The sequence below is a fragment of the Haliotis asinina genome, chromosome 1 (genome assembly GCF_037392515.1).
Source record: "Haliotis asinina isolate JCU_RB_2024 chromosome 1, JCU_Hal_asi_v2, whole genome shotgun sequence".
Lineage (NCBI taxonomy): Eukaryota > Metazoa > Mollusca > Gastropoda > Lepetellida > Haliotidae > Haliotis > Haliotis asinina.
The window spans coordinates 57,553,726-57,577,496 of NC_090280.1; the positions used below are offsets into that span (position 1 = coordinate 57,553,726).

The window sequence follows — 23,771 nt, forward strand, 5'->3', positions numbered from 1 at the left end:
TTGCTGCATCGGGATGTATTCACACTTGCAGGATCGTCATAAATATGATTTGCATTTTTTGTGTGCTATATATTGATCTGTTACTGTCTCAATTAGCTTTTCTCACTGGAATGGCAAGTTTAAAGTGGATAAAATTCCGAGAAGAATGTTAAGTGAACATTCAGTCAACTAATACAAGGATATGTATTTCTGTCTGTCTCCGGGGTTTAATGAAGCTTTAGGATCCAGTATGAAAGAGGACGTATCTACAGTTACCGTGTTGTTTCGGATTTTTCAATTACTTAAAGAGGTTTCGCGGTTTGTGTGCATACCGTGTGCGACTGGATGTGACAATAGGAGAGCGTATTTATGTTACGCAGTTATTTCCCTTGAACTTGCTTCTAATCAGACTTCATGACATTTTGGCAACACAGGTGCAAGCATTTATCTTGAGTAAATATGGACAGGAGTTATCTCCCCTTATCAAATAAAATTTAAGCATGCTGTTTTAGTTGGTTATAATGTTGATATCCTTTGGTAACATATCTTTTTTAACTTTTGAGTCTTTATATAGTGTGAATTTACTATATTAAAATATATTTTATGGAAAAATATTTATTACATTTCTTTCATTAATGAATCAATGTTTTCTTTTTTTTAAAAATAATGTTAGAAGTTAATCAAAGTGTCAAATCCTACATTTTGTTTTGAAGACTGATTTCCCTGCTTTATTTCATATAAGTATTGAAATATCACACACTGAATAATTTTGTTGACATATTACTTTTTATGGACGGTGCCACAAGGGGCGCCACTTGTCCAACAAATACCGTGGTGACTTGCTGTTTTTATTACATAATCAGATTAGGGACAATTTTCTACAAAATGATAACATTGTAGCTGCATGGACGAACATCTGCAGAACGTTCTTCACAAGGCTCTATATATCTGTAACAAAACAATTCTTTTATATTTCTGATGTTTTCAAATAAAATTGAGGAAGGCATTTTATAATTTAAGTATCCTCTGGAAAGTAAAAAAGAAGCATCTTTATTCTAATCATTTGCGAATTACCATTCTCGGTAGCTGATGACCTTGCATACATACACGTACCAATCTTGGATTCCCAGCTGCAATGTAGCTGATGAGAAAGATAATGATGACGATGAGGACAGCAGAGATGAAGATAAGGATGAAGATAGCCACGGCCACGACGGAGAGAGCTGTTGTAATCCCCCAAGATGTTTCACAGGCAGAGATACTAGTTTGGTCGGAGCTGTCTGTGGATAAGGGTAGATGGTGAAAATATTCACTCTACTGGTGCTCAAAATAAGCTTGTCTTTCAGTATAATTTAATCACATATTGTTAATGAGCCTCATCAACATTTTTTCATCTGATCAACGGCATTAGAACTGCACAGCCGGGTGCTATGTCATGCCTATTGCAGGTAGTTGTAAAGAATTTCCTTTACAGTACATTCTGTCGATCATTCTTTGTACAATATACTTTGTCTTGTTATTTCCATTCCACTGGTCCACCAATAGACCAATATGGAATAGTTAAAGGCTTTATATGTATTGGATAGAGTGGATTCTCATATATAGAAATAGTAGAGGTATGTTACTACTGAGGCAAATGTGAGAAACACGGACATGTTTGAGTGATAAATACAACATATCTAAAAAACACATCAGTGTTGAATTAAGTTTTGCATGGATAGTACAATAAATAGCAAAATGCATTTTTTCATAGTTGTTTGACGAATAAATACGAGTTAATACGAAAAATATGAATTATTGTTTCGTGAATGGTATGGATGTTGCTATTGCATCAGGTGTATTTTCAAATATATTTACAAAGCTACAGTAACTATAATCACTAAAACTGAGTTTTATCTCTCACCTTGGCCCCGGATTTTCACCACCTTGTACAGGTTCACCTCGTTCCCAGCATCTCTTTTCCTTCTGCCGTAGCCACGTTCTCCGTTGGATGTGGTGCAGTTTACCTTACCAACAGAAGGTGAAGACAGAAGAATACACATTATGTGTGAAACAAGATGACATGTTATCATCCTGTCTAAGATCTTTAAACAGAAGGAGAAGTGATGGTTAGGGACAGGCGGTGTGTGTCTGTATGTAGGTTTGTTTGTGTATGTGCGCGTATGTTATGTGCGCTAGTTACTTTGAGAGAGAGAGAGATCGGGTGTATTTCGATCACTAGTGTTAGATTACAGTGATTTCTCTGGAAAGGGTAACCGATGGAAATTTTTCCGGGGAGGCTTATCTTTACCTTCAGTAAGGTTATCTATTTTCAGGAAAGGTTTTGTCTGTTCATATATGTATCATTAGGGTCACATAACGAATGCCCACAACAATGGGTGCTATATCCATATTGTTCATCAGATGTGTTCGTTTTATATGATTGCAATCGCCATGGATGCTATTCCTATTCGACTGTATATGTCACTTATTCCAAATGTACCTACTCATCAAGTCTGTGTATAAGTCTTTGAATGTCATTTAGAAGTGAAAATACATAAGAATGAAGATTTTTATGGATATCAACTTACCATTGGCTTCCATCATTGTTATCTTAACTATCGGCTTCCTATCAGTGCTTGTTTATACTAGCTTCGTTAACTCATTCCACTTGTTACTTTGTTATTGTTTTACCTGTACATATAAATACACCTCTGTATCCCTTTCTCAATCACCTGATGAAGGAGTAAGCATTAACTCCGAAACGTTGTGTTCTCTCATAAAGAAGTTGATATCCATAAAAATCTTCATTCTTAAGTCTGTGTATGTGTTAACTCGCGAGTTTGGGGAATCAGCTCGCTTAGCAGCTAGGAGGTGTAACTATACCAACCCACACACAACACGAGAACCTGAGTGAATAAACAAGGAGTTTATTACGCCACAGTCACAGGATGATTTGTGACTGTGGTCGTCCCTGTTTTATACCCTTTCCCAGTTGTCATAGCTAATCGGGTTTACTGATAATATTGCTGATAAGTTGTTGTATCTAAATCCTATTGCCTAATTCGAGTACCGATAACGTACCTACTGCGAAGTTAAGTTACTCTATCTGTCAGAATTACATAAAGATTTTCATAACGTATTTGACCACAACGACGTTGACAAGCGAAAGACATGATGCATCTGCTGACACATACAAGATATTGGTCTTGGACATTCGATATCAGTGTGACCACGAGTGAAGTACACGATAAATTGGATTAGCCTATCTCTATCTGTTGACACTTACAAGATACTGGTCTTGGACCTTCGTTATCAGTGTGACCCTTGGCAGACTGAAGATGTGACACGTGTAGCATTTCGATATTTCAATAAAATATTCTGTCATAGAATCTTTATAAAATATTGTGCATTTCCACCATGTTAATATATGCATCATAAAGGGTACGTATTACCGGTTTACAGGTGATTACACAAACACAGGTTGAAGGTACGTTTTATTCTTAAACTGGTATTTTCTTCTCTTTTGCTGTATTTGATGTACCTACGCAAAGTATATGATGCTCACTGAGTGCCATTACGCTTCAGTAATGGTGAAGAAACGTTGCTACCTACCGGGTCACACGCCGAGTTGTCTGCCGCTACACAAACTTTGACCCTGAAGGAGAAAATGACTTCGTCGTTTCCGTCGAAGTGGAATGCCTTTATCAGCAGAGTGAGAAGTCTACTGTTGGAAGTGTCAGGGGTGACAGCCCCTGAGACGAAAGGGCGCCCGTCAGCGTGTACACAACTGAAACAATTGAAAGAATCAAGCACTTTATGCACTTTCTAGTACTTTCTAGCAACTCTGCAACATCTGGGCAATGTTCTTACTGAAGAGTGGAACAATCTTTCAAAACACGCAGAACATCCAAAATATTCCGTGATAGTTCGGGGTAACACCTGAGGAAAAAGCATATTTTCCATAATTTAAACAACAGCTCATTAGTAAATCTAAATTAGTAAGCATTTGGTGTCACAGTGCGAAGGATGGAACATTCCGTCCTCACTACACCAGGTATATGCTGGAACGTTATATTCTGTGGACTTCTCCTACCTTCCTTCTATCAGCTTCAGCGTCTGTGCATCGTTAGTGACGGTGTTGTTGGCTTCACCCTCCTCCACCCGTAGCGACGTGTACACTGGGAAAACATCATTCACTTACACTGTTATGGCAAAAGGCCGTAGAGTACTTCAATCACCATCTCGACATCTATAAAAGATCTTTTTTGTTGGGAACTGAGACCACGGGACATATAACACCACACATGAACACGTGCTATATATCCATCGGCTTGTTCTTGAATCACTAAACTACAAATTTATTATTTATGCTTTTCTGTATTTGGAAATTCATGACATGAACGAGAAATCAAGAAGTCTTTTGATCTATATATCTTTACCCAGTTTCCTACCAACCTTAAAACAATAGCACATATAATACAGATGTGTTATAGACATGTACATTCTAAAGCATACTGTCGGTAACATAGTCGTGTCGGTTTTAACGAACTCAGTAGGGGAAGAATGGTGGATTTGAATCTTTGTTGAACACTACCTCCTTGAACTCCAAACAAGAATTTGAGTTCCGCCCCAGCGTCAACAATATCTCCGTTGTATAAGAAGTCACCGACATACAGATAGAAGTCCACAGCCTTGGCAACATCCTCCCGAGACACTACGTGCTGGCTATCCCTGAAGATAAACCCTTTATTATGCTGATGCCGCTATATTCACAAACATGGACATACCATTTCGTCACAAGTAATTCTGAAAATGATATAACCGACCTAAATAACTATATGATTAGGGCGCTGATGTTGACTTACGTTCGCTTTGCAGAGCTTCATCTTCAACTGAGTAAAGAGAAATCGAAGTCCGATCTTCATTCAACCCCGCTATATTGTTGTGGTGAGGTAAACATGTCAGTGTGCAATACAAGAAGTTCATAATTATAATGACCTGAACTGAATGTACTGAAATCTATTAGAAACGTATAATCCTTTCATCACTGATCATGGAATACACATGATACGTGATATTGTTCTTACAATCCCGAGGTGTGTTCTGCATGTTCTTGACGGTGAGTTATAAACGTACAGACGTCAACAAGAATTGTTCTTCTTGGGCATTGACTGCTTCAAGTGTTCCGTTGATTATGAACAGTTTAGATGAACTGAGAAAGATCCTTTGTTTGTTACCCCCTGTCTTATTATCAGCGTTACACATAGGAATCAATGACGTTACATTCAATGAGTACTTACGCCCCCGTGACGTTGATCTTCACAACGCTGCTGTCAACGAAAACGTTATTCTCCAGGATACACTTAACCTTGTAACGGTCATCCATGTAGATCAGCTCACCCGGGCTATATTTGACCACCACTACACGGTCAAAGTCTTTCCTGTTTCCTGTCTGAGAGAATATGATGAAAACCAGGAATCATTAATTTCAGACCTTGCTCTACCATGTCATAATACGACAAATATTGTAATGTTGTGATCGACCTGACTTGTAACGACGTGTAAATATCTTCAAATGTAAAGTAATACTTTAAACTTAATATTTACTGAAAGTCATTAAAAACGCAATTTGACATTAATACTTTCTTTACTCACACAAATGTCAACACGTGTAGATGTAACTGGCAGATATGTTTTAAATAAACATCTGTGGAAAATGTCCAATCAGCAGCAACGTCAGTGACTCAACAACGACATCAAACAACGGCGGGGCCACTTGCAGTCAGTATCGTTTGTATCCGTCGTGCACTGCAAGGCAGTCTCTGGGGGCACTGGTAGACACAGATTTCTCAGAAACAGCGCTAACTGTGGGGTGGGGTGGTCTGCCAGTGATGTAGAAGTGCCGGTGTCAATTCAGTACTTGCCCTTGGTCATGGCACCAGCCCTTCCAAAACGACCATGTTCAGAAAAACAGTTTGGCGCAAGTCTGTGTTCTCGACATCGATTAATCCGTTGACGTCCATCTACAAAGGGTATGTTAAACCTGCGTTAAGGCATCTTCGTACCATTTGGGCACAGACATGACGTTGTCTTGTCACAGTTGTCCTCTTTGCAGCATCAGCAGCTGTTTTGAACCGATTTCGGAAGTGAAGACACGAATATTGCGGTCCTGTCGAGCTTTCGTCAAAGGTGGTGCGCCAGGACAAATGCATCACTTCCGGTGGCCCAATAACGTTGTCTGAGTTGGTCAACAGTGGATGGATGCACATTACAGAGCCTGACAATCACATCTGAAGAAACCCTTCTGACCACACCAAGAACCTGATTCTTGTCGTCTTGTGTCAAGCGTGGCGTTTTCTCAACGTGATTCGGTTTCACAATTCTTGTGCTTTTATAGGTCCTGGGCACAGGTAATGCATGTGCACAACGTGTTTCATGAATGTGGTTGTGTTTACGAGAAATGTCAAAGATTCAGTTTCAAGCATCGACGATCATAAAAGAGGAATATGCTCTGGGACTCAAACTTGAAATGAGTGAAAATATCACCCTTTTATCCCTACATCCTCTGTATCGCAAGTAAAAAATCTTCATTAGACGTTTGCAAGTTCCAGGACTACAAATACCAGTTGCGTTTTTAATGTATACACACACACACACACACACACACACACGCACGCACGCACGCATATATATATATTCATCGTGTGTGTTATCTACTTACAACCACGGGTACACTGGGGCCGCAGGCTGCGCTGTCATGTTCCACTTGAATGTAATGCCCCTCCCAGCTGTCAGGGATCTTGTCGAACGTGGATACCGGATTGGGCACTGCCTGAGAGCCACAGCCAGTAACTCCCTGTTTGTCCTCCACGAAAGCCTCGTACCCAGCAGCACTGTACGGGTTGATCCCGATGATCATCAAGTCCGCTACGCAAGACAAGGTATCTGAAGTGGATCAGAGTTACAAAATCATGTCTTGATGCAAAACTCCATTTAAAGTGCACAATGTGGGAGATTTTGATATCCAGAACTTCATTCAGAGCGTTTGCAGGAAGGGCTGGTTGGATGGATGAATGTTGTATTCCAGGCACGTTGAGTTTGTTGAGCACTACCCGAGCTATATAATCGCTATATAATATACAATATAGTGATCAACATCATGAGCATACATATATGTCGACCAAGTCCCTGAAGCCTCACCCGATCCCGTTAGTCGCCTCTTGCGACAAGCCTGTGTTACTGAAGATCAGTTCTAACCAGGATCCTTACGGATTTGTCCAGCTTTAATAATAATAGGAAACTGTTACACTAGGGCAAGGTATATGTAATTGCTTTCTTACATCGATCTTTTTCGCACCTGTCGCCGTAGTGTTCCCTGTCACAGTAGCAATTGGCTCCGGTACCGTCGTCGTAGCAGGTGCCTCCATTAACACATGTCATACTAGTACAGCTGCGCTGATCAACGATAGCTAGCAAAAGAAGTTCAAAATAGGTTCTTCATTCTGTCTGTTAAAAATGATCGTTTTCTGCAAAAGTCAGGCTGCATTTTCCAGCATATGGCTGTTTTAACATCCGTTACATACATAGGCACAAGTACATATTATGCATTTACACTTATTTTGAGCTTGTCATGTACAGCTACAACTAGGGCTTTCCGCATTGTCCTTATCATGGGTCCCGAACCATATTCCTCGGTGTGACGGTGTGATGTTTCACCAGTTGGCTCAGACATACTCTCTAGTGACTAAGAATGAATAAGTATCAATGCTAAGAAAGTGCAATCCCTATTAAAACATATGCTATGTATGAATAATAAACTGCGAAGTTTATTCAACAAGCCTTATTTAAATACATTCGACGATTACAAATGTCTTCTACTATGATCTAACCATATATACCTATATATACAAACACGCAGCGTTCATTATTAATGTGGAAATGTTAACATGCAAAAACACAAGCACAACAACCTCTATGCCAATGTCACACGTCAGTACATTATTGTAATACATTATTTAATGTCTTGAAAATGACAGACACTTAAATACGTTATGTATCATGAGCAGGTATAAGTAGAAAAGTGAAAACGGACACTTTAGTTTCAAATGGACGTACCTTTGACGACTTCGGTATAACGTAATTCTGTAATTCTTTACTTCAATGGCGTATATGAAACCGTGATAAATGTATCGTGTGTGTGTGTGTGTGTGTGTGTGTGTCCCTGTGTATGTCTGTGTGTGTGTGTGTCTGTGCCTGTGTGTGTGTGTGCAAAGACCTGCACATATGCATTCAACCATGCATGCATACATACATGGTTTAAGCAAATATTAAAATGGAACACAATATGCACTCAATAAAGACTCACCCAATTCAAGGGCACAGTCATATCCACTATATGCTGAAGTACAGATGCAGTCTGCTGAAGTGAAGGTGCAAGTTCCGCTGTTTAGACAATCCTGGTTAGGACGTCGACAGTCAAACGTGGTACGTGCTGGAATATACAGTGTATGCCAGTCGTTACAGGCACTGCGAATTACTATTTATTTTTATATAGACTATAACATAATGCAGCAGAAAAATGCTCTTTGGCTCAGACTTCTTCCAGGAAGCGCTGCCCAGCACTGCTCCTCAACGCGGCAGCCTCCTGCATTACTCTGAATGTCAGAAGGCAGCCTTCAGATCTGTGTTAAGGAAGTACCAAAACAGGGACACCGAAATCAAAAGGGAACCTGACGACAAAATACTTGGGATACAAATTGATTTCGATGAATGTAAGTGGCTGTTTGTTTTAATGTGTTGCATGATAGAATTCACGCAGAACATGACAACCACTTATTGATAGAAAGATACAACTGTATGAATAGGTGATTGTGGGTGTCCCTTAAAGTAAAAATACTAAAATATAAATGTATCAAAAACTAAAATGACCAGAAAATGTGATAAATCAGTCAAAGGAACTTGCACTTGCACTGCATTATTCAATTGTCAATACGGAGACAACATACATACACTTGAGAGTGTTCTAACGATACTCACCAAGGCCAAGAAATAATGTCAGGACCAACACAGGGAGACTGCTCATGCTGGCGCCTGGAGCATCACGAAGCATATTTATGTGTTCATATGATGAATGCCAGCCCAGAAATAAACACATATTTAACATCCCATTCCACAGACCACCGGAATCGCATCTGAAGCCAATTTCAATGGTCCGATGAGTTTCGATTAAAATTCATCCAACATTCTTGTTTTGGGGTCTCCCTCTTTTCTGTAAAATCCGATAGAAATTGATCGTCGCCAAAATCGGTAGTCGAGTATATAAGCTAATGAGCGATTACCCTGCGATGTCATAACGGACAGCAATCGGACGGTGCTAAATATCTTGTTATCCTCCCATGAGAATGGAATTGGTGCTGTGCGGCTATCGGGGCGGGCAGATCGCAGATTAAAATGAGTTGACTGTTAATCATAGGACATTTATCCGATTGCCGTCGGACGTTGGATGAACATGTCAGCACAACACAAATGACACACATTGGACTGACTCAACATTCACACTGACTCGATTTGCGACTGGAAATAGCGTCCGATGGCGAACTTATCTCTAAACTTAATTCCTTCATCGGACGATTTCGCCTGATAGTCCACAAAAACAAATCAGATTCATCGGACTGTGATACGATACTCCTCAATAAATTACGAGAAGGAAAAAGTCTTGGCTGCCGATGAGTGACCGATGAGCCAGAAATCTCTGTGGAATGGGGGTGTCAAGAAGCGGTGTACAATCAGATACCATTAGCATGTCGAATTTAGGAGACTAAAGTAAATTATTTGAGTTTTCACAAGCACTGAATACGGAATGAATACCCAGTTAGCAAGGTTTTGTTCCAGATAACACATCTTTTCTATTACTCATTCAAAACATCAAACGAGTGTAAGATGTGATTTTGAATTAGGTTCGAACACTCTCCACCATCTTCATTTCGATAACTCCTTTAATACATCTAACCAGTTTACAATTGAAGATGAAATCTCTATTTGTTTGTTGGGCATGTATATAGTTGACCATGAATATTATCATCTGATGTGGATTTAACATAAAGCAAAGCGTAAAGACGTATGTTGAGAAGTAAGACAAACCTTTACAGAAAGGAATGGCCTGAAGTCATATGGACTTACCGAGTAATGTCAGGATGTCAGATATGGTAATGTCAAGACGTCAATGCAAAAAATATCAGTCTGTAATACTGGCCAAGACGGACTGCATTGAAAAAAATTGAAAGAACGAAATAATTGAATGGTTAGTTGAAAAACATTGTTAACACCGCGTTGTCGCTAAGATATAACCGCGCATCTCTACATCTAATACTACCAGATAATATGAAAAAGTGAAAAATACTGCTTCTTAAACAGAGACAAAGATCAGGCTCAAATATTGCTGGCACTCAAAATAAAGCTGCGGTTCTGTCGTAGTTTACTGCCAAAGTCAGAAACATCTCAATGTTGAGTTGAACCAGCTTCTATTTTTGAAGCATGCTACTACTGTCAGCTACCCAAGTAATGAAAGCCTAGATACAAGGGAGCTAGCCTACTTGTGTGTCCTGGAAAGACATGCAAAATGTTAATCAAAAGACTCACCTATTTCAAATCGAGATAAAGTTCATTGTCTGTTATCCAGGAAAACAACGAATGCACAAGCATGTGTTCTCTTGCTCATTTTATCGGGTCATTTTCACATAGTTGACAATATCCATTGGCTAGAAATGTGCACAGTGTACGCTCTAACATATGTTTGAAATGAAATTGAAAGTCTGTTTACTGAAACAAGTATGTGGTTGTCCAACTGTAATAACACGTGCATTATGTACATGTTTAAACTGGATATTACAAAAGCCAGCCCTTTGATAGTTTCGTTCATACAGGGATGACGCATGCAAGATTAAAGTGTATCTTGCATAATATATTTGGCATTAAGTGCGTTGATGGTTGACAAATACTGTTCTCGATCGGTGTGGTCATATACTCATGAAAATTAATAAGGGAACATGTGTAAGCACAAGTGTCCTTTATTCTCTTTCCGAATTTTCAACCAGAGTGCAATGCAATGCTTGTGAAGTAATCTGGAAAAGAATACAGGAACACCTACGCTTTCATGTGTTCATATTCGTTTCCATGAGTATATTCCATATTTTCGATATAAATAACTAGACAATAGATGAATATTTCACATTACTCTTTTCGTTGCATACTTTGCGTGTTTTATAATCGGAACAGATTTCAATGTTTGTACAACCTAAACGACCCTTGAAAACCCAGTTTAGAACTGAACAAAGAAAATATGCCTTTCGAAAGGTGACTAATGGGCTCTACGGTCAGTCTTGCTGACCTGGTTGACATGGAAAGTTTAAAGGGCAACTCGCTGTCTTCGTCATGCCAAAACACCTATAAGATGGTACTTGTTGTTACCTTGCATGTTTCATTACCAACTCTTTCCTTGGTGCGATCAACCATGATCTCATGCGAATTCAAAGCACGTCATATACATTTTTCCACAAAAGATGGTGAGACTGGCTCACTTGGTTATCATTGTATCCCAATTACGTAGATCGATGCTCATGCCATTAATCATTGGAAACTCGAACATTTACGGATTGCTGCCATATAGCTCTAATACTGCTGACTGCAGTGTTTTAACAAACAGACAAACAGAACCTAGTCGCCCACATCAACTACGAAGAAGAAATTCTGACTGATCATGATTGCTCGTTCACAGTCTGTGGGTACAAAATAACCTCGTTGTGTCTGGACTCCTGTGAACGTCCGGGGTAGAATAGGCATTCAGCAACCCATGCGTCCTATTTAAGGCGACTGTGCCTGTCGTAAGAGGCGACTTACGGGTGGTCAGGCTCGCTGACTTGGTTGATATGTCATGGGTTCCCAGTTACGCAGATCGATGCTCATGTTGTTGATCACTGGATTGTCTGATCCAGACTTGATTATTTACAGACCACCGCCATATAGTTGGAATATTGCTGAGTGCGGCCTAAAACCCGACTCACTCACTCGTTGTGTTTGTGATAAGGAGTTGATGGATAACTTTGTGGCTTTAGTGATTTTATCGTTCGGTGTTACTCAATGACAGTTTCATTTTTCATCAGTGCACGTGAAACACCTTCTCTGACTGTGTTCTCCGTGGACACGGAGGTATAACGCATTCCAAGCTCAACTCTAGCGTATTTGCCATTCACCTAAACTATTATTTGTTTATGTAAATATTACTTACTATATGATACCTATGTGGTTCACATGCATTTCGTACGTATGTTTTTTTAAAATATTGCTAAAGATGCGACGAAACTTACTCCCTCAGTCTTGTATATTGTACTTAAATTTTAATCATCGAAGCAAAACTATACTTTTCATCGTTGTTAAGAACTGATCTTCAATAACCCTTGCATGTCGTATGAGGTGACTAACGTGATCAGGTGGTCAGACATGCTGACTTGGCTGACACATATCATCGGAAAAATTTCAATCTCTGCAACGAAGTCTAATGATCCTTGTACAATTCGCCAAGTACTAAACTGAACCAGCACCAACACTCATAACTAAAAGTAAATCTTCAGCCACACCCCTACAACCTTCCATACCTTCAACTCCCCGGCCACTGAAGATGTACATTTAAATTTACCCCCGGAGACAATGTCGGAGCGACACATCATACAATATTCTTAAGTGAGTTAAAATATAGATTGTAAATCCACCCACCTTCTCTGGTGGTCTGTCACTCACAATGCTGTGTGAGAAAAATATTCAAAACACGTATCAGACTAAGACAACTTTAAATTTATTGAAAATTATCATGTACCTTATACGCACATGTAACATCTAATACCATTACCTGTACTGCACCTGTACTAATAGTTTTGATAGCAATGGTTTGCCACTGGCATATCGTTGAACTCCACCACCAACGGGCATGCTTTCGATGCATAAAATATGATGGATATTATTACTCAAATTGTTTGTGAGGTGCTAAGAGGTTGATATCCATATGACTTATTCCACCGGGTACCCATTTTCTGCCGGGTGAACAGAGGCTAAACATGCTTTACCACCCAAGGACTGCACGTCCAACGTCCTTTAACGTCAACTGATTTGTGACCTGAGCTCAATGTATAAAATCACACAAAAACGTAAAGATACTACTACCAGTAACTTTTATTCATAAGCATTACATAGTTATATAAGCACGTTTCATGCAATAAATATCGTGAGTATATCTTCAATACAACCGCCCAGTTAATACAAATATTTCAGTCTCTAAATATTTGTAAATACATATTTGAGATGATATCATATTGTTATGATTTCACAACTTTTTATACATGCAGAATGATATGCTTTAACATGATGTTCACTTTAACAAGTGGCGACCACCTGGTGTCATCACAGACGACCTGTGACCCGTCATAACACCATCGTCACTATGACTGACGCAGTTCGAATACAACATACAGCATTCACTCACTCACTCATTCTTGGTACATTCTACAAAATCTGTAACTACAGGTGACGAGTACTAAGAAAAAAAGGAGATTTGTTCTCGTCAAGTCTTGCACCTACTTCATAATAAGGACGAAATTAGATAAGGTACTCGTATTCTTAATCACAAGGTAAACAACACTATCTAGGATACTTAGTGCATGCCCTTCTGTATGCATTCCACATAAGCAATCATGCATAATTTTGATTGGTAGTTACTGATGAATCACCGGTTCTTCTCGACGCTGAAGGGATCGATGTACACATCGACCTTGGCCTCCCTTTTGCGACGATGATGTCGAAACATGACAACGACGATGATGAGTGTGACGGCGAGGACGATGAGGAAGAAGATGGCAACAGCCATGGCTATGAGGGTTGCTGTGATCTCCCAAGATGTCTCACAGCCCGTTGGCGTAACGCCGGGGATAGTATTTGGTTTGGGGCTGGCGTTTTCTGTGAAGATGAAGATGTCATTACCTCTTTGAACACCATGACGTCTGTTATATTTAAGGTACATTACAGTTATTGACGTGTATTCTAAGAAGAGAATAATCGAAAATTGTTGTTTTCTGTCACGTTTCGAGACATGTGTTTTTTTTATTGTTAATAAGGAACTAGCTTCAAATAATGCAACATGTCTCAACAGGAGTGAGTGAATGAGTGAGTGAGTTTAGTTTTACGTCGCACTCAGCAATATTTACGTGGCGGTGGTCTGTGAATTTTCGAGTCTGGACCAGACGATCCCGTGATCAACAGCATGAGCATCGATGTGTGCAATTGGGAACCGATGATATGTGTCAACCAAGTCAGCGAGCCTGACCACCCGATCAGGTTAGTCGCCTCTTACAACAAGCGTAGTCGCCTTTTATAACAAGAATGGGTTCCTGAAGGCCTATTCTATCCCGGACCTTTACAGGTACAGGAAATATCTGAGTGTTTATGTGCGGATATTGACTTCCGATTGATAATAGTCGCACTTTTGATGAAATTCAGCCTTTCGAGTTTAAATAGATATGGTTTATATTACAGATGCCCTGTGTTCTAAACATCATGACGACTGATATAAATATATTTTGAATTACCATTAGATTGAGTTTCTCCTCCAATGCGTATCTTCACCGTCTTGAAGAGCTGCACCTCGTTGCCGACATCTCTCTTCCTTCTTCCGTAACCACCGTCAGGCGCTGTACAGGTTGCCTGAGATGTACATGAAAAATATTTAATGTCCAGCAACATGTCCAGACCTGATAATTTGTATGTCACAGGAAGTCTTGAGATCTTTCCAACTTTTCATTTCACACAGTTTAACCTAGATTGACCATCAAATATATCAGATTTAAGAAGAGAAAGAAACCAAAAATAGCTGAACAAGGGGGAAAGTTCTATGAAAATACAACTTCAGTAAATGTTAAAATGCAAACGAAATATCGCATTCATATAATATGTATAATCCGTATAACTTTCTTACTCGTTCCACCACTTAAAGAAGTATAAGACATAACTGTTACAATTATCTTTTCAACGAAACAATATTGTTTCTACAAGAAACGGTTGAGAAACAAGAAGAATCCCATATTACAGCTGATTTTAAAAAGTTCATTTTTATAGCTTGTTTCCATAGGAATTTTTTAGTTTCCAATTCAGAGTATCCCTTTATCTCCATCCATACATGATTGCCCGTTTAGCAGTATAAATGTGTATGAGTGAATGAATATTGTCGAGTGCCGCATTTCGCATTATTCTATCAAATTCCCATATTCTGTCTATGTTCATTCTGTTATGGTTGATTCAGTGAGATGAATCAACCACAAGATCATCCCACCACCCCAGATTAATGGACGTTAACCGTATAAAAGCTGGAAAGCTCTTCGAGGATTCAATGTATGTGTGTAGACGTCAGTGTTATGGCTTAAAGATGTTGACATTAGTTTGTTAAATACCATTAAGTTATAGGTGTCCACCTACCGGGTCACAGGCCGAGTTATCAGCCGCCACACAAACTCTGACCCGGAAGGAGAAAATCACTTCGTCATTTCCGTCGAAGTGGAAAGCCCGTATTCTCAGATTGAACTCCCTGCTATTGGAAGGGTCTGGTGTGACTGGCTCTGCGATGACAGGGTACCCGTCAGCGTGTACACAGCTGAAACATAGTGGGGGTGATTTATAAACGTCGTTGTACATAAGATTTTGCAAAGAAAATGGTTTTGTTGTTTCTTTAGAAGACTTGGGATTTTAATCAATCCGCATACCCTTGGGAGTTATGACAACTCAACAAACGTGTTTATGTAGCATGCAACTTGATGTAGCGAAAAAACAATTTTCGCAAAGTTGTACTAATGGATTGAGAGTGCCACTACACCACTCTTTCCTTTAATGGTAGCTGAAAACTCACACGTCTAATAATGTCTGATAATGTGAAAGTGGATCAATAATGCATTGTTATTGTCACCCATATTCCGTTCTGTGAACCACGGGAATATTTGCATTGGAATCACTTATACATTGTATATCGTAATACCTTCGCTTTTACGTTTCAGTCCATTTGAATTTTCGGTAAGGCCAAGCTGGTGTAAGCGTTTTGCTAATATGGCCGAACCTTCACGATTGTTAAACTTGAACGTTCAACATTGCAGCTTAGAGGACATTTCCAAGACAATGATTTAAAATAGTACTCAAGAAGACGTTTGGTGTCTGAAAAGCTGACTTTGACAACTACATGACTTTACCCGATGTAGCTACGTATTCCTACTCTTCACAGACATCGCATCCTTGAAGGCACCTCCTTGTTTCTATCAGCTTCAGCGTCCTTGTTTCCTTGAAGATACTACCTACTTTGCTTCTATCAGCTTCAGCGTCTTTCTTTCCTTCAAGACACTACCTACTTTGCTTCTATCAGCTTCAGCGTCTTTGTGTCTTTGAAGACACTACCTACCTTGTTTCTATCAGTTTCAGCGTCTTTGTGTCTTTGAAGACACTACCTACCTTGCTTCTATCAGCTTCAGTGTCCTTGTGTCCTTTAAGACACTACCTACCTTGCTTCTCACAGGTTCAGCGTCTTTATGTCCTTGAAGACACCACCTACCATGCTTCTCACAGGTTCAGCGTCTTTCTTTCCTTCAAGACACTACCTACCTTGCTTCTATCAGCTTCAGCGTCTTTGTGTCCTTTAAAACATTACCTACCTTGCTTCAATCAGCTTCAGTGTCTTTGTGTCCTTGAAGACACCACCTACCTTGCTTCAATCAGCTTCAGTGTCTTTGTGTCCTTGAAGACACTACCTACCTTGCTTCAATCAGCTTCAGTGTCTTTGTGTCCTTGAAGACACTACCTACCTTGCTTCAATCAGCTTCAGCGTCTTTGTGTCGTTAGCGATGGTATTGTTAGCTTCGCCTTCTTCCACCCGCATTGACGTGTAGACTAGGGAAATATTGTTCATGGTTACGTCACAGTTAAATGTTAACGGTTTCCAGAACTAACAGTGTACATCTTGGAAAAACATTTATCACACTAGTGTCAGAAACCGACCATAGTCCAGAGAGTTTCTGGAAAAATATTTTTCAGAGTTTAATTTTGACGTATTTTACTTATATCAATCAACTCAGAGTTGAATTTGTATTATAATGAATAATAAGGCCATTAGAGCATTTCAGTGTCAATAGTATCCGGTAACGTCAAGGACGTCATTGACGTCGACCGTGCAAAACTTTACATCCAGTCAGCCCATGTCTAGTCTTAAATAATCATGCATGCTATACAAACGTCTCAACACAGCGGAAATCACACGTCACAAGGCAAACAAGTATGCATGGAATATCTTTAAGAGGCATATAGAAAACATATCTATTCCATATAAAGAAGTTGTCTATCCATAAAAATGTCCCTCCTCACATCTTCTTATTCACGTAATATCTACCTCCTTGGATTCCAAACACAAATCGAAGTTCCGTCCCGACGTCAAGAGGATCACCATTGTAGATACCACCGCCAGCTAAGAGATAGAAGTCCACGGCCTTGGCAATATCCTGCCGCGACACCACGTGCTGGCTTATCCTGGCAATATGGAATTACATTCGCATACAAAGAAAAATGAAACACTCAAGAAACTGTAAAACAGTAATTTCCCTGATATTAAATCTACGTATAATACGAAGTGACGTCAAATCGGGTATTTTGTGCTCATTAATGGGCATGTGAGACAGTACCTGATTTCATATGGTATGTCGTTTTCGATCGGCTAAAATTTCATGGAAATGGAAAAGGTGAATGGCCTTGTGAACGTCATATGTTTGTTTTGTGGCCTCATGTGCTTTACATTTTAAATAGAAAATGTTTAAATCATTTTATTTAAGCACTTCATTAATTCTTAAAATTCACATTTAATCGAAAAGTCTGGAATTATGAGGGCAAATGCTAATGCAACACCTTTTACACATGCAACTTTGGATTTTTAAACTAAACTTATATGCCCTTGCGTTTCTTTGCTATGCATAATCGCACGTTATGTTATATTCTACATATGGTATAACAATAATAACAGCATTTTTAATGCGCTGAGGGGCACGCTCACAGCGTTACAATATGATCATTAGTACTATGGATAACCCAAGCTGCCTCTGAGGCGCTAGAAGGTTAATAGTCACGATACTCTTTCCACCGGGTACCCATTTCCTGAGGAAGGATATTCACATGCCCATGCTTAACGTTATGAATGAACTTATATGCTCATGAATGCACTAGCTACACACATTACATGCTGGAGATGTTGTATTCTACACATACTTACACGCCCGTGACGTTGATCTTTACGACTCTGCTATCCACGACTACATTATCCTCGAGAATACACTTGGCGTGGTAACGGTCATCTATATCGGTCAACACATTTGGGCTGTATTTGACAACCACAACACGGTCGAATTCCTTTCTTCCTGTGGTCTGTAAATTGAAAAAAAGAATCATTGCTGTGGATGGTTTGGTTGAGTTACAACACCATGATCTGACGCCCCTGGAAACCTAATATATTTCACCCGTGAACTTTGAGACTACTGATATCTACATATATTCATCAAGGAATTATATAAGAAACTAACCTATGTTTTATGTTACACAAACAGTGTCTTCGTTGTACCAAATTAAGGTGGTAGATAACCTAATATGCTACTGTTTGGTGCTTTAATACTCAACAATATTCCTGCGATATGGCATCGGTCAATCAGTAATCGAGTCTGGGACAGATAATCCAGTGATCAACTTCACTAGCATCGATCTTCGCATATGGAATACTATGACATGTGTCAGCCAAGTCACTGAGCCTGACCGCCTGATACCGTTAGTCTCCTCTTATGACAAGGATAGTCGCCTTTTATGGCATGGGCTGGTGAAGACCCCACACGGGTACCAAATGTGAAGCCAGTTTCTAGTGTTCCCCACCGTGATATTGCTAAGATATTGCAGCAGCCAACGTAAGCCCATACTCACTCACTCACTCTGTTACTTTCCTTCTGTGTTGCTGGAAGACTTGCATCCGGGTATGTACTTACAATCATGGGTACACTGGGGCCGCAGGCTGCGCTGTCATGTTCCACTTGAATGTAATGCCCTTCCCAGGTGTCAGGGATCTTGTCGAACGTGGATACCGGATTGGGCACTGCCTGGGAGCCACAGCCAGTAACTCCCTGTTTGTCCTCCACGAAAGCCTCGTAGCCAGAAGCACTGTACGGGTTGATGCCGATGATCATCAAGTCCGCTACGCATGACAGGGAGACTGAAAAAGAAATCACCAAATAGAGCATCGCTTGGATATAATTCCTGTCGAATTCTTCAAATGTTTAACCTGTGAAGATCTGGATCTGAATTCTTCTTGAGCAACCCAACTTTGTCGTAGACTCACGGGATCGAGTTGTCAGTTGTGTAGATCGATGCTCATGCTGCCGATCAGTGGATTGACTGGCCCAGACTCGATTATTTACAGAATACAGATTTAATGTTGCCATATAACTGTGATACTGCTGAATGCTGCGTAAAACTAAACTCACTCACTCACTTAAATAGAATTTAGAATATAGCCGAATAGTTGCATTCAAAACATTGTTTAAATATTAACCTGCCCTGTTCGTGGTTCGAAATGATTTGTTTTGCAGGTGATCAAAGGATGTTATGCGTGTTGTTATGAATTTGAAACCTTTTCATTACTGAAATTAAACTTTTTTGAATGACATTTTACAAATACTAAGCTCAAAAACCTTAACAGGTTCCGCTCAAAATACACAAGAACATTTGATATTTCTTTTCAGAGCTGTGTTGACAGAAGACGTATGTTTGTGGCTTACATCGATTCTTTTCACACGTATTTCCGTAGTGTTCGCTGTCGCAGTAACATTTGGCTCCGGTACCGTCGTCGTAGCAGGTACCTCCATTAAGGCACGTTGTTGGGGTGCAGCTGTTTTGATCAACGTCAGCTAGAAAGAAATAAAATGTGAAAACCTATATCAATTAATGATGAAGACCCATATACTGAATTTGATGCTGAAGACTATCCGTTCCAGCACCCGAGTTAAACACCTCATTACTTGATGAATTTAGTGAATGGTGTGACCTAAATAGTATTTTTATATCTTGATGCAAGACAAAAAGAATTTCGTATGTGAATTTTAAACCAAATCCCTTGTATTCAAATGGTAGCTTAATGAGCCACCTTCTATGAAGCAGGCTCCTACTCACTGCGTAAGTGATTATTAAGTAACCAGTATGATGTCCTTATACCTACCTAGTGTCAGGCCGCAGTCATACCCACCGTAGGCCACGTCACAGGTGCAGTCGGCGGAGATGAAGGTGCAGTTGCCGCCGTTCATGCAGGCCTGGTTAGGGCGACGACAGTCAAACGTTGCATCGGCTAAACAGGGAAGGAAAGGGGTTCCAAAGCGTAAAACGAACATATTGCATTTTAAAATTGCTTCTGCAATTAAAGAAACATGGCTACGCATGTGCACAGGAATTGCATTATCATTTAGCTAACAGTAATATGAAGGATGTTAAAATATTGTACTGAATCGAAAGGTATCCTGGATTTTATCATCCCTCCACTACAATGGACACAACATTACTAAAGCTCGTTGATCTGCTCAATGAACTTGAAACAAATACGTTTATTTCAATAACAGACACTCAAAGCGTTCACCACTAGTCCCAACGAACAGAATACCCTTATCAGACAACAGGGCTGTAGCTACCATTATTAAAAGAAAGCTTACACATGGTTTTTTGCTAAACAAAAGTAATATTTCAAATTATTGTCAAAACGTAGCTCATGAGACCAAAGATGTCTTGCAGTAATGTGGCGGTGCGCCAGTGGACACCATGGTGATGTCGGGTATGCAGGTTCCATCTGTGTAGCCAATAACGATCTCGTACACTTATTGCCCCGATTTGTCGACCAGATTCATGTCTGTCCTTAACATTATCTGTGGATACCATGTACTGACTGTGAAACGCCTGCAGGTCGCGTTACAATTTGGTGTCTTTTGCCAACTTCCAACATGGTAGGGTAGCCTAGTGGTCAAAGCGTTCGCTCGTCACGCCAAGGGCTCTGTTCGAGGCGGGTGCAATGTGTGAATCCTAGTTCTGGTGCCCCCCTCCGTAATGTTGCTGGAATATTGCTTAAAGGGGTGTAAAACTAAGTTCACTCACTCACATTTAAAATTTCATCATGTCAGTTGCACGCAGCCGTATTCCAAAGTACGTTTACTTTGGTTTAAAGCATTATCGGAATACAAGAGCTTGGTTTGTTTCACTGAAATGTACAGCACCACACTGTCACGTGTTGCTGTTAAATCATAAAGTTTACAGATAACATGTTCTTGCGATCGTCATGATAAACGTAAAATTCATGACACGTTATGAATTGAATAATCAGTTTCTAAATCCAGTTCTATCCAATTTCTACACAATCATACCAATAACTTCCAAAATAATATCACCACACGACGGAATATCCTCGAGTAGTATACGATGTGCATAAACTCTGTTTTGCTATCAAAAGCAATTATTCTGGACCTAAAAGGCGAACATGCTGTGAAAGGGAGCTAACACGTTGCATCATCAATGATGGTCACCGATCACATGCATCTTCACAGTGACTTGTTGTCATACATGTCGAGATGAGTATAGTTTGCAATATACCAGCAACATCAAGGCGGGAGACATTAGAAATTGTGCCAATGTGGGGAATCGAACCCAGGTCTTCGGCGTGTCAAACAGGCGCATTAACCACTAGGCTACCCCACCAGCCCCGCCCAGTAGTATCCTGCATGTATGTGCATGTTCTAAGAGGCGATTAATAGATTGAGGCGGTGCTCAGACTATCAACCACTGGGTTTTTGCAGACCATCATGACCTTGACGGGATACAACTGACTGCTCTGTCAAGCAGCAACTTGAAAACTTATTTACAAGAGCATGAACACATATTCAATTAATCCATATCTTGTTGTGAAATTAGAAACAAGCAAAGTATGTAATTATGTACTTACATTGCGTAAAATATATCTAAACGATATCAACTTTATTTCAACACTAGGGGAGTCCGTTTAGTGATTAATCACCGTTTGGGGGAATTAAGCAACAGTGTAATATTCTTTTTGTTTCGGTATGTGTTTAACAGGTATCTATTTTTGCTGGTTAAACAGTAATGTACGGGAAACATTATTTATAACTTGCTTAAAACATTTCAAATCTGCGAAGTCATCATCAATAGCCGCAACTTAACCGCACTTTCTAAAGTAGAAACAAAACTTACCAAAGCCAAGTGAAGCTATCAGTACCACAATGTGAAGATTCCTCATGACGATATCTGAAATAAAATGTTACTGTCTGAATGACTACGGTTTTACGCCGCTTTCGGAATATTCCAGGAATATCACAACGGGGACACCAGATAGACGCTTTACACATTGTACCCATATGGGGAATCGAACACGGTCTTCGCCGTGACGAGCGAACACTGTAAACAAATGTTTACCCCACAGCCCCTGTTATTGTCTGAAAAACTGCATAATATTATCTTAACGTGAATACCATTCAAACAAGTTCCGAACCAAAATACCCAAATTTAAAATAACTTTAAAAATTGGTGAAGCTTGCAATCAAACGTGTGTTTCATTATAAGGGCAACGTTGGTTATGTGTGTCACCTTGTTTGCCAAAAGAAATATAAAAAAAATTAATTAATTAAAAAATAAATAATAAAATAATAAAAAGCAATAAAATCTAGTTTTGTTCTCATCCTCAGAAAGCAGACAAAGAACATATGTAGCTTTGGTTTGCCTGTTTCGGAGTGACTATGGGAAATCTAACCTTGGAAAAGAACGGGAGACTAATTTGTTCCGTTATCGTTGTTATTCAGGAAAAAAGAAATATATACATCAGGACATTCTCGGATTTTGACTGCACTGCAAAAGCAACGGTAGACAAAGAAAAGGGAACTGAGATAATTGAAATAGATTGGATGAGTTGTACTGTCATAAAGTTAGACATTAAAGGTTTATTCTTTAAAATATGTAAATGAAATGTGTGAAAAAAGATTCTTAATACCTAGCGTTTAGCTTTCATGTCAATTTACATTGACGGAAACCTACACTACAGAGTCAGCTGAAATGCAAAAGTTGTTAATATTGTCTATGCGGTGTCCAGTTTAATCAGTCGGGAGGTGTGAGACACAGATATGAAAAAATGATGCCCTTAAACGCCAAATAAGCACATACATTCTGAAAAAACTCTAGAAAAGTAGATACTGACTTGGGTCAGACGAACCGCTTTTATGCGAAATTAAAAATTCGGATAAATTGAAATTGAAAGTATGTTGACCCTTTAACACATTATTAATATTTAAATTGAGTAAAATTGTGTAAAATTCCCTACAAATTAGAGAAGAGGCGTTGCAATAAGAAAAAAAAACCTATTTAGGTTACATTTAAATACATTTTAAATATGACACATAATCACTTATTTTAAGCCGTATCTGAAATGACGCAAAAAAATCTCACCTCTTCCACAAGACTGGGACCAGAAGCTGCAATAATATGGCAAGGAGTCCTTCTTTATATACAAATAGCACCGAATCCAAAACCATTGGCGGAACGCATTCTCAGCATGAGGTGAATATTCTAATATTTGCAGACAATTTCGGTACGGGATGCCTCACGACGCATCAGTAGTGTCTTAACGTGTTGGGCTTTCATACTTTGAAACCAACGCCCTCTGTCTGGTA

General features: G+C 39.5%; 2 protein-coding genes across 2 annotated transcripts; both read right to left on the reverse strand.

Moving 5' to 3' along the window:
* Positions 1-909: 909 nt before the first annotated feature.
* LOC137281363 (EGF-like domain-containing protein 2) lies at positions 910-9,043 on the reverse strand. The gene is made up of 11 exons (XM_067812550.1): positions 8,998-9,043; positions 8,327-8,452; positions 7,302-7,430; positions 6,683-6,906; positions 5,262-5,413; positions 4,556-4,692; positions 4,055-4,139; positions 3,574-3,748; positions 1,878-1,985; positions 1,093-1,257; positions 910-927 (listed from the first exon to the last, which is right to left on the reverse strand). The coding sequence occupies exons 1-11, from the start codon at positions 9,041-9,043 to the stop codon at positions 910-912; spliced, it is 1,365 nt and encodes a 454-aa protein (XP_067668651.1).
* A 4,689-nt stretch (positions 9,044-13,732) lies between these two features.
* LOC137258509 (EGF-like domain-containing protein 2) lies at positions 13,733-22,348 on the reverse strand. Its single transcript, XM_067796211.1, has 10 exons — positions 22,303-22,348; positions 20,276-20,401; positions 19,839-19,967; positions 19,050-19,273; positions 18,293-18,444; positions 17,423-17,559; positions 16,842-16,926; positions 15,475-15,649; positions 14,592-14,706; positions 13,733-13,962 (listed from the first exon to the last, which is right to left on the reverse strand). Exons 1-10 carry the CDS (start codon positions 22,346-22,348, stop codon positions 13,733-13,735), a joined length of 1,419 nt encoding a protein of 472 aa, XP_067652312.1.
* Between the last annotated feature and the right edge of the window lie 1,423 nt (positions 22,349-23,771).

What these genes read in the sequence shown, in the direction of transcription:
- LOC137281363 (XM_067812550.1), bottom strand. Translation starts at nt 9,043, where the DNA reads ATGAGCAGTCTCCCTGTGTTGGTCCTGACATTATTTCTTGGCCTTG. An exon ending in TGACTGTGCCCTTGAATTGG is followed by an intron (nt 7,431 to 8,326) that starts GTGAGTCTTTAT and finishes TTCTTTTGCTAG; the next exon opens with CTATCGTTGATCAGCGCAGC. An exon ending in CTTGTTTGGAGTTCAAGGAG is followed by an intron (nt 4,140 to 4,555) that starts GTAGTGTTCAAC and finishes ATGTTTTCCCAG; the next exon opens with TGTACACGTCGCTACGGGTG.
- LOC137258509 (XM_067796211.1), bottom strand. Translation starts at nt 22,348, where the DNA reads ATGAGGAATCTTCACATTGTGGTACTGATAGCTTCACTTGGCTTTG. An exon ending in GCCCCAGTGTACCCATGATT is followed by an intron (nt 18,445 to 19,049) that starts GTAAGTACATAC and finishes TTCAATTTACAG; the next exon opens with ACCACAGGAAGAAAGGAATT. An exon ending in AGGAGAAACTCAATCTAATG is followed by an intron (nt 13,963 to 14,591) that starts GTAATTCAAAAT and finishes TCATCTTCACAG; the next exon opens with AAAACGCCAGCCCCAAACCA.